The sequence below is a fragment of the Apteryx mantelli genome, chromosome 1, assembly GCF_036417845.1.
Source record: "Apteryx mantelli isolate bAptMan1 chromosome 1, bAptMan1.hap1, whole genome shotgun sequence".
NCBI lineage: Eukaryota > Metazoa > Chordata > Aves > Apterygiformes > Apterygidae > Apteryx > Apteryx mantelli.
Genome location: NC_089978.1, coordinates 208,875,970 through 208,889,353, shown reverse-complemented (window position 1 = coordinate 208,889,353; position 13,384 = coordinate 208,875,970). Strand labels below are relative to the sequence as shown.

The 13,384-nt window shown below is 36.2% G+C and overlaps 1 protein-coding gene across 1 annotated transcript in view; it reads right to left on the bottom strand.

The window, feature by feature from the left end:
- Positions 1-13,384, bottom strand: part of FBXL13 (F-box and leucine rich repeat protein 13) — a 104,897-nt gene that overhangs the window by 29,058 nt on the left and 62,455 nt on the right. Inside the window, 5 exon segments of the mRNA XM_067316775.1 lie at positions 861-987; positions 2,757-2,876; positions 5,371-5,533; positions 5,696-5,813; positions 6,496-6,594. Coding sequence (XP_067172876.1) covers positions 861-987; positions 2,757-2,876; positions 5,371-5,533; positions 5,696-5,813; positions 6,496-6,594 — 627 coding nt within the window.

Genomic DNA, 13,384 nt, shown 5'->3' with positions numbered 1-13,384 from the left:
AATTTTATTTTTATTTTTAGTCCTCCATGAAGGAAGGATATGAAGGATAAAGGCTTTTTAATTACGTTTGAACAAAGTCTGTGTTACAGCCAAACAATGAAGCTACTGGTCAGAACTGTGTTTGAGCAGTGACTGATAAATATTCTCTATAACAAGAGTTTTCTTCATGAAGTTTCCCCTAGGTTTCTGTGTTCATTGGAAAGAGCTTGCCTCCAACGTAAAAGGAACAGCAGATCTGGCTCTCCATGCTGTGCACAAAACAGGATCTGCCAAGAACATCTTACGTGGAGGCCTGCAATGTTTAACCTGGCTGCCACGCTTGCTATGGCACTTTCCTGAGTCTTAGCAACTTGACACTTTGAAGATTCCTTGTTAGTATTTCTTTCACTAGCAATTATGTTCTAGACCACAGTATGAAGCAGTGCCTCCATTAGAGGATTTTCGTCATAAAATCTATTTAATGGAAAACACAGTTTTTACAAATTTAAAATTTCAAAATATCAGTCCTTCAGTTTCCCTCAGGTCTAATCATCCTGGAGCAAAAGATTTCTATTTAACAGATATTTTTTCAAACCAGTTTCACAGCAGCCAAACTTTTGCCAATTTCTGTTTCTCTCTTTCTAAGGTGAGAGCTGTCCAACATGAGAATTGTTCAGTGTGAGAATTAACTTTTATTGGGTACTGATGATATATGGACTAATACAGTATTATACATGTTTCTAAAATACGTTTTAATGATTTTGCAACTCCTCTGGTTCATATCCATGCAGCTTTTAAAATAAATGGATTTTGTTTGTATTCTTTTCAGAAAGCCTAGATAGATAACAAACACATTTATTATTCTTTTAGCATATTTATACCATATCTGAGACACTGGTTCCAGAGATATCAATGGATATCAATGAGGACATATTTCCCAAAGCTTCAATTCCAGCATCAGTCACATTTTTGCAGTAACGCAGATTTAGGTAGGTCAAATTATGACATCTAAATTAAATAAAAAACAGAAATGTCAGCTTTCTACTTTTGTTATGGAAATGTAGCACAGAAAATGCATTTCTGCAATAACCCTGGCTAAGTTTTTTTTCAGGGGACCTATGAAAATAGGCACTCTAATCCCACAGAATTATACTGTATTTATTTTTTAATTATATTATTGACACCTAGCATACATAGGCACTTCCAAAGATTACACTTATAATGGGAAAGCGTTACAAATATTACAAACCATGAAGAGCAATCACATTAAATCAAAATATGTAAATCAAGGAGATGTATTACAAAAATATATGTATTTTTAATTAGTTTGATGCTTGACTTTCCCCCATCTCTAAATCTCTCCTATCTTGCACAGGGAACCTTAAAGCTCATTACAACCACAGAATTCAGGACTCTGTGGCTGCACCTGCATCCAGATGCAGTTACGCAAAGAATGGCATAGAGCAGATGAAGACATTGCCAGGCTCTGCCAATCAGCAGACGCTAGCCAGAAAAGGAAGACTGAATTTTACTGCTTAAGTAAGCCCAGTAAACTATTCCCATAATCGAAGCAGAAGACCCAAGAAATGTGATTCCTCAAACAGTGCATCTGTGCTCAGAGCCTTATTAAGGGTAATACTCTATCAGTATGATCAAATCCTTAATACTTAAGAGTTTCTGAACCATTATGCCAGCAATTCATGTTGAGTTCTAAGTAGAAAAGAATAAATAAAAATTTTAGAAAATTCATTCTCTGGTACTATTTTCTGTTGACAAATCATTACACATTAATGCCATAAGCTCATACAAAGTCATGTAAAAAGTTCCAAAATATCAAATACTTAAATTGAATATTCAGTGTTTCTGTAGAGGAGAACCAATTTTTCTTTGTATTTTGAATATATGACTTCAGAACTATATTATTAGGTCATTTTGGACCTTGCTAATTTTCCTTCTGAAGTCGATCTGAAGTCTATTAGGTCATACATAATTTTTCTGAAACATGATTCCACATCTTTTCCACATGAACAACACTATATTAAATCCTTCTCACCGCTGGGTAGATGTTTTATAAGAACAAAAGGAGTAAAGAACTTATTTGTAAACAATCAGAATAACTCTTCTGATATTTAAAAGAGCAGTAAGCCATAAGTCCAGCCAGTATGCTACCCAAAAGTATGCGTATGCTAGAGATCTATGTGATCCATCAATAAAACAGAGAAGGCGTTCCCCAGTGTACAGGCAGGCCCTCCACAATTGCTCACTACTGCTGCTACTAAAGCATAAACAAGGGGCCTGCACAGAGATTCAGAAAGGAGCGGGCAGACTGGCTCAAGTCTTCTCTTGCGATTTAAAAATGATCTTGTGATTATCAATGCCAATACTCCTGCTGCTGAACTGAAGGTGAAGAGGTTTAGCAGTAAAGTTCTTTTTGCTTGTTCAGACATGAGTATTTATTGAGTTCACAAAAATGTGCCTTTGACGTACTAATCATTCAAAACAATTTTGTAACTGACAACAATCATTTAAGATTTTTTTTCTAAAATTAAGACTTTTCAGGTTTCCATTTTGATATTGTTGAATTCCTTTTCATACAATGGATCATTTTAATAGATTCATAAGGCCAAAAAGGACTAGTAATTTACCTAGCACAATTTTCTGTATGTAATGGGCTGCATAATTTTATCATTTATTAACAAATTGAGAACCATAACATTAAAAATAGATGAAAAGCCTATCAACTACTTACACCAGAATACTGTACTGGACTATGGTACCTTTGTGCTATTTCTGTGACAGAAACATCAGTGACACGAACACAATTAGTCAAATTCAGCTCTCTTAGCGTAGCGCCTGAAGAACCTTCTACAAATGGCTTTATACCTCCATCACCGATTCTAAAAGAGAAATATAAGCAATATTCAAATTCAAAATATGCATTTTTTTCATACTCCCTAGAGTTCAATATACAATTTGATTCAGCAGTCTATATTGCAGACAAGCAGAAATTAATATTGATATATTCAGAAATAATCTTTTAAACCCAAAATGGAATCAGAAAAATTAATGGTTCAATTAGAAAGATGCTCTTTGTAACTGCTGAAAACCAGAACCTTCTGAAAAAAAAGTCTGCTGGAGGTTATGAGACCTTCTACTACAATCCAACCCTCAGATATGGTAAGACCTCAAAAGACAGAGCATGGAAATCATATCTAGAAAATACCAAAACCTGTTTAAACATTTCAGAGTAATATTTGTATAAATGTCTTTGTTAATTTAAGTAATGGAAATAATTTAAAAGAAAAATGATCTTCTAACACACAAGCAAAAGACATATGTAGTACACGTAGGTAGTAGCTGTTCTGCATATATGCATTGACTGAAGAGTTAACCTGAGTTTTCTCAGTGTTTCACTTAATCCATTGCATGTCACACACACAAATCTCTAACTCATAACACGTACAAAAGTTATATAGATTAGAAAGACAGAAAATCTTTCAGCCAAGCTGATAGCCCTTGCGTGTTGACTACAACTTGGGTGTTTCAATAATATTCATAACTCTTGACATTTTGCCTGTTTAATATCACTTGCATGCTTAGCTTTCCAATGAATTCCCAATATTTCCTCCATGTTCCCTGATGGACAAATAATTTATCTGAGCATTCAGTGGAAAAGAATCATATTTTGGCTCATACAGTTTGTTGCTTTACAAGAAATCACTGCAAATCCCCAAAAGTCTTAGAAACGTGGGAAGAATAGCACTGCTACGAAAACAGTAACTTGAACAGAACCTTGTGGTGTGACCACAGGCTACAGATGAAGTTATAATACACAAACTGCCAAAGCAATCATTCTGCAATAATTCAACCAGTTGTTTTTCATTCAAAATAGATAAATTTGAGAGATATACCTTGAGAATAATTAAGTTGTGTTAAGTCTGTAATGAACACATGGTCTGACAATATAGCCAACTACATTAAAAAAACCCCACACAGTAGAAGATTCTGCAGGCATACTAGGCTTGAGGACCGAAAAAGTCACATAACTTTTGAAATAATTCTGCAGTGGATACACATGCTGAGTTTCTCTAGTCAACTGATTAACTATATAAGAACACAGGCCACACACTGCTTTACTTGGATCATTATACGCAAGGAAGATAACAACATACTTAGATCAGGAAAACATGCCAAGGGTATGTTTTGAGTCACCATATTGCCTGTGTCTATTTTTAACCACCATTTTACTCACATCTCTGTTATTTTTCAGTTCTAATAATCATGACCAGTTAATTTACTTTCTCCATTTTTCACATGCAGTCAAATAGTTTCTGTAATTTTAAGAATTCTGAATTGTTAGATTTGATCCTTCTGTTTCCTTCATTTCTCAAAAAGTTTTCTGTATAACTTTAGAATAAGTTACTCTTAGACTAAAATAAAATCTCAAAGAAAAAAAGAAACTGATCAAGAACATTAAGATCATATAAGCTACACATTTCAAAAATCTGTTCTTAGATTCTATTCCCAGTATGCTGCTTCCCTGGATTTCTGAGAAATACCTAATTGTTTCTAATACACACGGTGACATTTTATAGCAACATACTGCCCAAACAAGAAAGACATAAACACAAATATTTTTGTAGTTTTCTATAAAAAACTCTACTCAAAAAATCTCTTTTCTTGAGAGAAACTCTTTAGAAGGTTGCTAAGGCTGAAGCTTTTACAAATGTCTGCCAAAGTATTAAAAATTAGTACAGATTTTTACAAGAGCTTTATAATTGCTTTAAAAGTTTGTTAAGGGAATTCAGCAATTCTTTAGCATTTCAGACAGTGGACACATGTACAAACGCACACTCATACCCCAAGAAGCCACTTGGCTTGCAGACTGGAAAATCCAGCCATCTAAATGTTAAACCAGAAAATTCAGGCAGCTGTCCCATCTGCACAACTGAACGGACATCATGATGTCATGGTGTTACTCCAGCACTTCGCAGCGCATTTACAAGAAAAGTTATCGGATTTTTATATAGCATCAAGAACCACAAAAAGTAATTTAGCCACATATGAAAACAGAATCCCTGAAAGTTAGCATGACCTCAGAAATTTTAAGATAAGCAGCAATTCTAGCTTCTTTGTATTATTTTACAGGTCTATTGTTTTTGAAATGTTTGGGACTTCTGTCTTCACCAATGAACGGATTTTTGAAAATATGTTACAGGAGCAAAAAGCTACATGCATAAAATATTTTTTAAATATTGAGGTATATGTATTAACATTATAAGAACTTATTTTTAAAACTGAAAGATGTGCTAAAAGGATTTACTAGGAATATAATTGTCATTAAAAAAAATCCTTCAAATGGTTTACAGAAAACTGGATGTGATTTAGTACCTTATACAGTCTGCTAAATTCAGTACAAGAATATACTTTAATGGTGCAATCATCTTAAGACCAGCATCTGTGATCTTCTGGCAATCAGCCATATGAATATGCCTGACGTACGGGCAGCATATACTCATCAGCTTGAAACTTAAATCAGTAATTCGATGATTTCCTGTGGAAACATACAAAGATGCAAGCTACACGTTACACATGCATTACGGGCCCCATCCCAATACCCACTGAAATCAGTTGAAAGATTCTTACTGACTTCAAATGAATTGGATGAATTTTTAAAATACACAATTCTAATAATTTTGTTAAATATTATACTAACCTTCAATGCTGACCTTGACAAGTTTACATTCAGCAAGGGCTCTAAAAGCTGTATCAGATAGATGTGGGGAGTCAAGAAAAACAACAGACATAATCTGCTGGCATTTTTCAGCCAAAGCCTTTAAGGGGAAAAAGGTGAAATAAATAAAACATTCATGTAACTGTGCTATGTTACACAACAAAAAATCAGCAATTGTTCTGCATATAATAATGTTATAATTTCTTACAAAGTTATAATCCATTTTCAAAATTACCTTCTAGATAGTGAGCACTAAATAAAAAATCAACTAAAATTCTTTATGTATTTAATATTATTGGGGACATAAGAAAAAGAAGTAAGCAACTGGAGGCATGAAGTATGGCTGACACCTGAGATCAGCGATCTAGTTAATAATTACTTTTGCAGAAGCCTGAAAAAACTTTTCCCATACCATGGGCCCACTAGGCTTTACATATTTATGCAGACCTAATTACTGAATGGGGAGTTCTGTGAAATAATCAGTAGCAGACTGTTGTTCCCATATATTACTTTTAACACAGAAAAAAATGGGTAACTCTCATTTATAAACTGGAAGATCATATTTCAGTCATAGTTATGTGAGGAAAGAAGAAAGGACACTTGAAAGTTTCTGAAAATGACTGTCAACAAGATTTGTAAACATAATTAAATAACAGCTTTCAAAAGTGTTTTAGGAGAGAAATTTTCCCCTAAAATGTATGTGCATAACTTAAAGTTGGTTGGGAGGATAACTCAGCTCAAATATCAGAAACGTTCTCAAAACACAGTTTTCAATTTCTTACTTGAATACATCTGTCTCTGAGAGTCGGCATATCATTGATTAGCAAATCCTGAATCCTACTGCAGCCATTGGCAATATTTCTGAAGCCATCAACTGAAATCTGAGTAAGAAATAAAACATTTATGTCTTAGCAAGCCTAACAAAAACTATACAGGAATGGCTTGAGATATATTGGATAGTTAAAATCATTTGTACCTAGATGCTCACTTATCAGGAAATGTATTAATTTGACCCATTAAAAGAAAAAAAGACCATGAGCTGTACATATTATTCTAATATTTTAGAAGCATTATCCATATCCAGTATCTGTTTTGAGAATGGCTCGTTATTAAGCAAGCAAGAATAGGGCACAGCAGTTTCCATAGCTGACACCATTTATGGGAACAGCAAAGAATGTCATTGACACGTCCTGCTACCTTCGTTTCGCCAACTTTATGATGAGGTATTCACGTGTGGCACATGCTCACATCTAGTTTGAAGCAAGGTTTGAATCCATACAGTGGTAAAATATCTTAATTATTTTTTCCAGATCCATGGTAAAATAGCTTAACAATTTTTTCCTAATTTATATACATCAAAGTATGTTACTGATAGCATTAGTGATATGAATGTTTGACATGCCAGGCTAAGGAGCTACACAGTAGTTTAATTTCTCTATGTACATTTTATTAGGTACCCCCAGTTGTACTAAATTATGGTCTGTTGCGGTCCGCGGGAGTGACGGGAAAGAATCATACGCACTCACAGAATGCAGATTCAATTCCAACTTTTTTCGGCAATTTGCCCATCTTGTATATGTTTGTGCAGTCGTACACTTTGCTAGGCCAATCACCATGCAGATTATGTCACAGGGAGCCAATCATGGCACTGATCACGCACGCAGCGATCATGCCTTGTACCTTGCTACTTATTTAGCAAAGCTATCTTACCCTTAACCTTGGTTCCCACTGGCTTCTGCTAGTTTATCTGTACTTTCTCAGGATGTATCATTTCCAGCTGCACCAGTGTCCTTGGTGGACTACTTCAAAGCACGTAGCAGTGGCTATAGCCTGAGGCCTAAGGCTTCAGCAAATTTAGCTACTAATGCTAAGCAAGTTGTGCTAAGCAATTAATCCTAAACAGCTGTTAGTTCCATGCTCTATATCTCATATAGATTATTGTTCTGAAGCACTGCAAGGGCCCCAACAATGGTCAAGTTGGCTTGCTCTTTATTTTTCAAGATGGAATAGCCTTTTTAACAGATTCTTTACACATAGTTGCCTTTAGATTTGTATTTTGATGTTACATGTCTTGTTTCTCCTTCATAGGGGATTGTGGCATTCTTTGCACCTTTTCCCTTGTGCAGGAGGGTGGCGACAACAGAGGGGAACTGGTTACCTGCCTATGGACTGTGTTGTTAGGCTAAAGTGTTTGAGCAGGTCTCATGTCCAGACAGGTGGAATATGGTGTGGCTTATAACACACACACTGGCACACTAGCACTGTGGCTGCAAAAATCCTATGTGTTTTAAGCTCAGGGCAAGTGTAGCATCAACATCTTTCCTACAGTGGTCTGTAACAGCCTGCAAAATGAGAGAGTGATAACCCTACAAATAACATAATCAGGAAATATCTGATAGGCAACACATAGTGATGTAAATCCCATCAACTACCCTCTGTCAGGTGCCTATGTTCCAGGTCAGGTCTGATGCAGTGTAGCTCTGTAACCCTGGATCGGGCTGTTCTGAAAACAGCTATATTGTAAGAAAGAGCTGTGAGAAGTGAAAAGAGCTAAATCCTGGGAGGAGATGGGATGGGGGTGGCAGAGAGAAGGCTGCAGAGAAGGATTATAGAGAAATATGGTTACAAGCTGATCAGGGCAAGTAGAGCCTGTTTGTGCATTCTAGGCACTCACACCCTCTCCAACTGTCTACTGTAAATGTCTGCTGGACAAAAGGCTATCATAACTTTGGGAATGTGGTTGATGTGGATAACACATCAGTAGAGGATCTGCAGATGTTATGGCGGATTTCAACCATCAGTATGGATAGGATGGCTCAGCATAAATGATTCCAAAACAACCAGTACAAGTGTAGGGCTACTATGGTGAAGGCAATCTTTTTTCCAGCTGGTAGTAATCACCAAAAGGTAGAATGCTGGCAAGGAAGGATGGGTGCTAGATCTGAGGAGAGAATATGATGTGGTCATCCACATTCTAAAATTCCGTACCCACTATTGGTCTTTCTGGAGATGTAGGACAATGTAATCCTATCTCCAGTTTTCCAGCCCAAAGCCTCCCGTCTATATGAGACTGGCTTGAGCTATGGCCGTCACACAAGCAGCTGCCTGAGGGATCTACTAGGAAATCTCTATTCTCTGCTGGCCAAGAAGCACTAATTGCTTTAAGATGGCAATATTAATCCATTCAAGGAGGAGTTTGACTAACTGCAATAGGCCTTCTCATTGCTGGCTCTCAAGCAGCAGAAGCAGCAGAAGACAGTACATTTCCCCAACAAGCACCAAGTAGTTTAACATGGTAAAGTGACATAAAGTACTCTGCAGACATTTCAGTGTCCAAGAGGTGAATTTCTGGTAATTTAGTCTTATTTCTCGTCCATCTGTGCCAAAGATCAAGCCATTCCTAAGAGAGGGGATGTTACATCATACAGTTTGTTGTTGTAATACTGTCCATCATAATCTGAACATGATGCCTTTGAAAATAAGGCTGAAATTTGCTCTGCTTTCTCACCTCTTACATATAAATGTGAGGATTTTACTTTTCTAAAAAAATCAACAACAGTTTGTTGAGCAGTTTGAGTGTGCTTTAGCTGTTATGACAGAAGAACTTCCCCTTGTAACAGTTGGACAGACTTGCTGCAATGAGAAGGAATAACTCTAGTCCCAAGGAACAGTTGTTCAAAAGCTGAGACAGTGTAGGCCGGCAGAATACAATGATTTTAGCTAAGTCTGTAGACTTCATAAGTGTGTTCTGGCATAAGACTACCTAGGTTGATTATGTCATTAGAATTAAGAGACAGACGAGACCTCACTGCCATGCTAAGACAAAAATGCAGAAAGTCTCCCATGACCTGAAATTCATCTAAAACTAAGAAGGCCCTTGTTGACAGAAGGTCCGGTGTTGTTCAAACAAACACTAAGGCCAGTGTAGGGGTGAGATGTGACTTCTAAGAAGGCTTTCAAAGAGTAGAAGATTGGCTTTCAGTGATAATAAGAACCCGATCTATTAACAAGTCTTTCAGCCATCAAATAGCTGCTAAATATCATCAGGCAGGAAAACAATCTGAGAAGAGCCTATTTCAACAAATTCTGGAGTTTGAATTCCCAGTTCTCAAATGTGTAGGGTTTGAAAATATGCCTGGTCATGACTGTTAATCAAAGGAAGGTACGGGGCTTACAGGGTTCTGTTGCCAGTTTTTTTACTGATTGTGTTAACAGTTAAGGGTACCTACCTAGCTTGGGTACCATAGTTAGATGCACAGATACAGAGAGCAGGACTAAAAGATCCCTCATGTCTAGGCAACTAAAATTCAGGTGCAAATACAATTAAATGAGGCACCTTAGTTGCACTACATCTTGGGTTTAGTTATCTATTGCTTTGAATAACATCTGAAAATATCACTGTCTTTGAAAAAAATAAATGCAGACTCAGAAGCCTATTTTTAAGCCCTTATTTTGAAAATGTTAGCCATTATGGTTATCCTGAACTGCGAGACAAAAATTTGGGGGTTTAGAGGTTCAGATAACTGTAGAAGAGGAATAATGGTTGAGAGGGACTTTAAAATCAGAAAAACAGGTAGGAAAATGCTAAGCCAAGAAGGTGCCAATAATACTGGTAATGATAAGAAAATAGAATGCAGATGCTAAAGCCTTTGTTTACTCCTCTGAAATTAGGAATATAACTGAGATGCCTATGTTAGACAATTATGATCCCTAAGATGGCTATTTAGCAAGTGAAGAGCAAGAAATATCCCAATACAGGTCAGACCAGAAAAAGTCTGAATAACCTCTGGAGACTTCTCTCCCCCTCTAATTGTTATATAGATAAATTAAGGTAGCTTTCTTGGCATTAATTTAGCCTAAAATTAAGTGGGATTCCAGTTCTTAAAAGGATAGATAGTATGTAGCATGTAATTAGATCAAGCTCAACAATGCCAAGAGATAGAAGTAGCATATCTTTTTCTGGAATTCAGTAAGTATTGCAGTAAAGTTAACTGCACTTTAAAAGACCTTAAATATCTTTCTCTGGAAAAGTACTGTTTGCTTAACAAAGCAAATTGATACCACAAATAGCAGCAATTTAGTGTTTTACTCCATGAGAGCCAAAAATCTTATCCTGAAGCAGCCAATAATACCACTGTACAGATTGCTTTTAATTTCATTTTAATTTTTAGGGAAAAGTATTTTTTAACTTAAAGCTTGATAACGGATCTCAGACATCAGCCTGAGGGAGTTCAAACATGAAACATGCATCAAATGAGAATCAGTTAAGCTAGTCCACATTTAGATATTGCTGCATTATCATATGTATTTGTCTTATATTTCTCTATACCTGAAATAATGTCATCTTAATCCTGAGTTTCTTTTCTAAAGCCCCATTGATTATTTAGGCACACTTCAGGCACTCTTGGACATAAAGTGTAGAAACACAAAATTTTGCATATGTTTTCGTAAAACAACTGCCTACTCAACCCACTTGGAATTTCAGCATGCTTAATAGATTGCCTCAAGAGCCAACAACTTAACCAGAAAATCAACACCAAGATACCTATGGAATTTAATACTGCATTCTTTGCCCTGGATCAGTAAAATACTACTTAAACCTCCTTCTTCAACCAATTGTGAAGCAGGACACTTTAAAGGTCATTATGAGTCTTAGATCCTATAAAATTCTGCAGAACATCCTTTTGCTGCATAACTAAATAAGATCATTTTATAAATGTACTATTTTCATTTCATGTAAAGGATCAGAAGTCATTGTGATGATCCTAGGTAAAAAAATAATTCCTTGTCTGGGAGAAGTTCCCAGTCTAATACATAAATGACTGTCTCTTTTTTCTTAACTGTATGCTAAAAATATAGAATAGTGCAGGTGTACCTTATAATAAAGTATTCTTCAGTTACATGAGCTTGTAATTGGGAACTGTAAACAATTGCTTCAATAAACAATGAGCACAGTTCAGATTTTCTCCCCTTTGTGCTGCTTGAGATGTGTGAAGAAGCCAGAATTTGACAGCAGCTGCCAAAATGAGAAATCTCCCAATGAAGCCAGAGCTGGAGGAACTCTCAGATGGTGAAAGCTGGTGAAGCCTACACATCTGCCAGTAGCTTCTCTGACACCCCACAATGAGTGCAGCATGTCAAGGAAGGAAAGGGTCATGTTTATTACTTTCCAGTAACTTGTGATCTCTTAAGAATCACAGCCAGCTGTTGTAAGCTACAGCAATAGATAGGCTGTTCTTTGGGACAGAATCATTCCAGTCTGAAAATCAGTAGGCCACAGATCTTGGCAAAAAATCCAATTTCTTTGAAAATCTTCATATTTCTAATTTAACTGAAAATATCTCTCACCGTAGTCTCTTTTTCAGTTGTATAATCTCAATCTAGTATATCAATAAATGACATGCAAATCCTTTATACCTCTTCATCTCTTCAGTTTTGCATCTAATAGCAGGAAATATTCCACCTATAATGTTCAGCTTCAGAAGCAGTACAGAGAAGAAATCTTATGCTTTATAGATACTTCTTTGAGAATAGCACAGTGGTGTAATAGGAATTTTGAGCAGGACACAATAGAATCTCTATACTTTTAGAAAATACCATGAAAATCTTTAATGAAAATCCTTACTATCCATGCTATAGGGACCCAACCTTAATTACTGAAATTTCATACAAAAGATCCATACCTATAATTCATTTGCTATTACTATCACGAATCAAAGTAATACTCAGAGGAAAGACTGTCTTGTTGTATGACACGGTGGACTACAATGGACTACAAACTATGCTCAATTCCCTGTTTTCTGCCTGAGTATTTAAATGCTCTGGCCCTAAAGTTTCCACCTGTAAAATCATTAGCATAATCACCCATATTATAGTAGGCTTTCTAAATAGATGTTCAAATACTACAGTAGTAATGGCAATATAAGTACTCATATAAAAAGAACTGTAACGTTAAAATGAGGGAAAGAACAGGCTGCTAGTGAATATTGTTTAGCATAATTTAAATGCTTATACTATAATTTCACTGTATTTCTCTAGCTAATTCTGAAGCCTTAGCCTTACAAAAGTTCCCTTTGATTTAGCTCATCCAGTGAGGAAAAGAAAAAGAATTCTGTCCTATTAACACACTTTCTGCAGCAGTGTGCAATTTGATGCTCTTTTTGGTTTTAATTGTTTACTTAAGTACTCGGTCATGACCGTTATTCCAGAATCAGGGGAAACTCAAAATGGAGAAAGCTGTGGAATGCCTCCCAGAGCTTTCAAATACACTGGTGAGCAAAACCACTCCACTCCTCTGGAAAGGGGAGGACTGTGGTTTTCCTAGTTTGATGATGATTACTTTTCTCTAGTATTAGGTCATGCTTTGAAGAGGCAAATCCTTACAGCTCATAATCACACTTCTGAAAAAGCAGGAATGTTGCTTTTGCAATAAATAACCAGTTATGGGTATTTTGAAAAAGTAACTCAGAGGTAGTTCCTAATTCTGCACTAATCTCAGCCCTCACTTCAAATTTCACATTGTCACTGCACAGTACTTCCAGTCTTCTCAGCATGATCCTCAGGAACAAGAAACAGGCACTCAAAGCAAAGAGCAGTTAGAACAAGACTGTTCCCTATTTGTCTTCATCCCTGGTTCTGAAAAGGTTTTGTTGTATGGAAGATTAAACCATT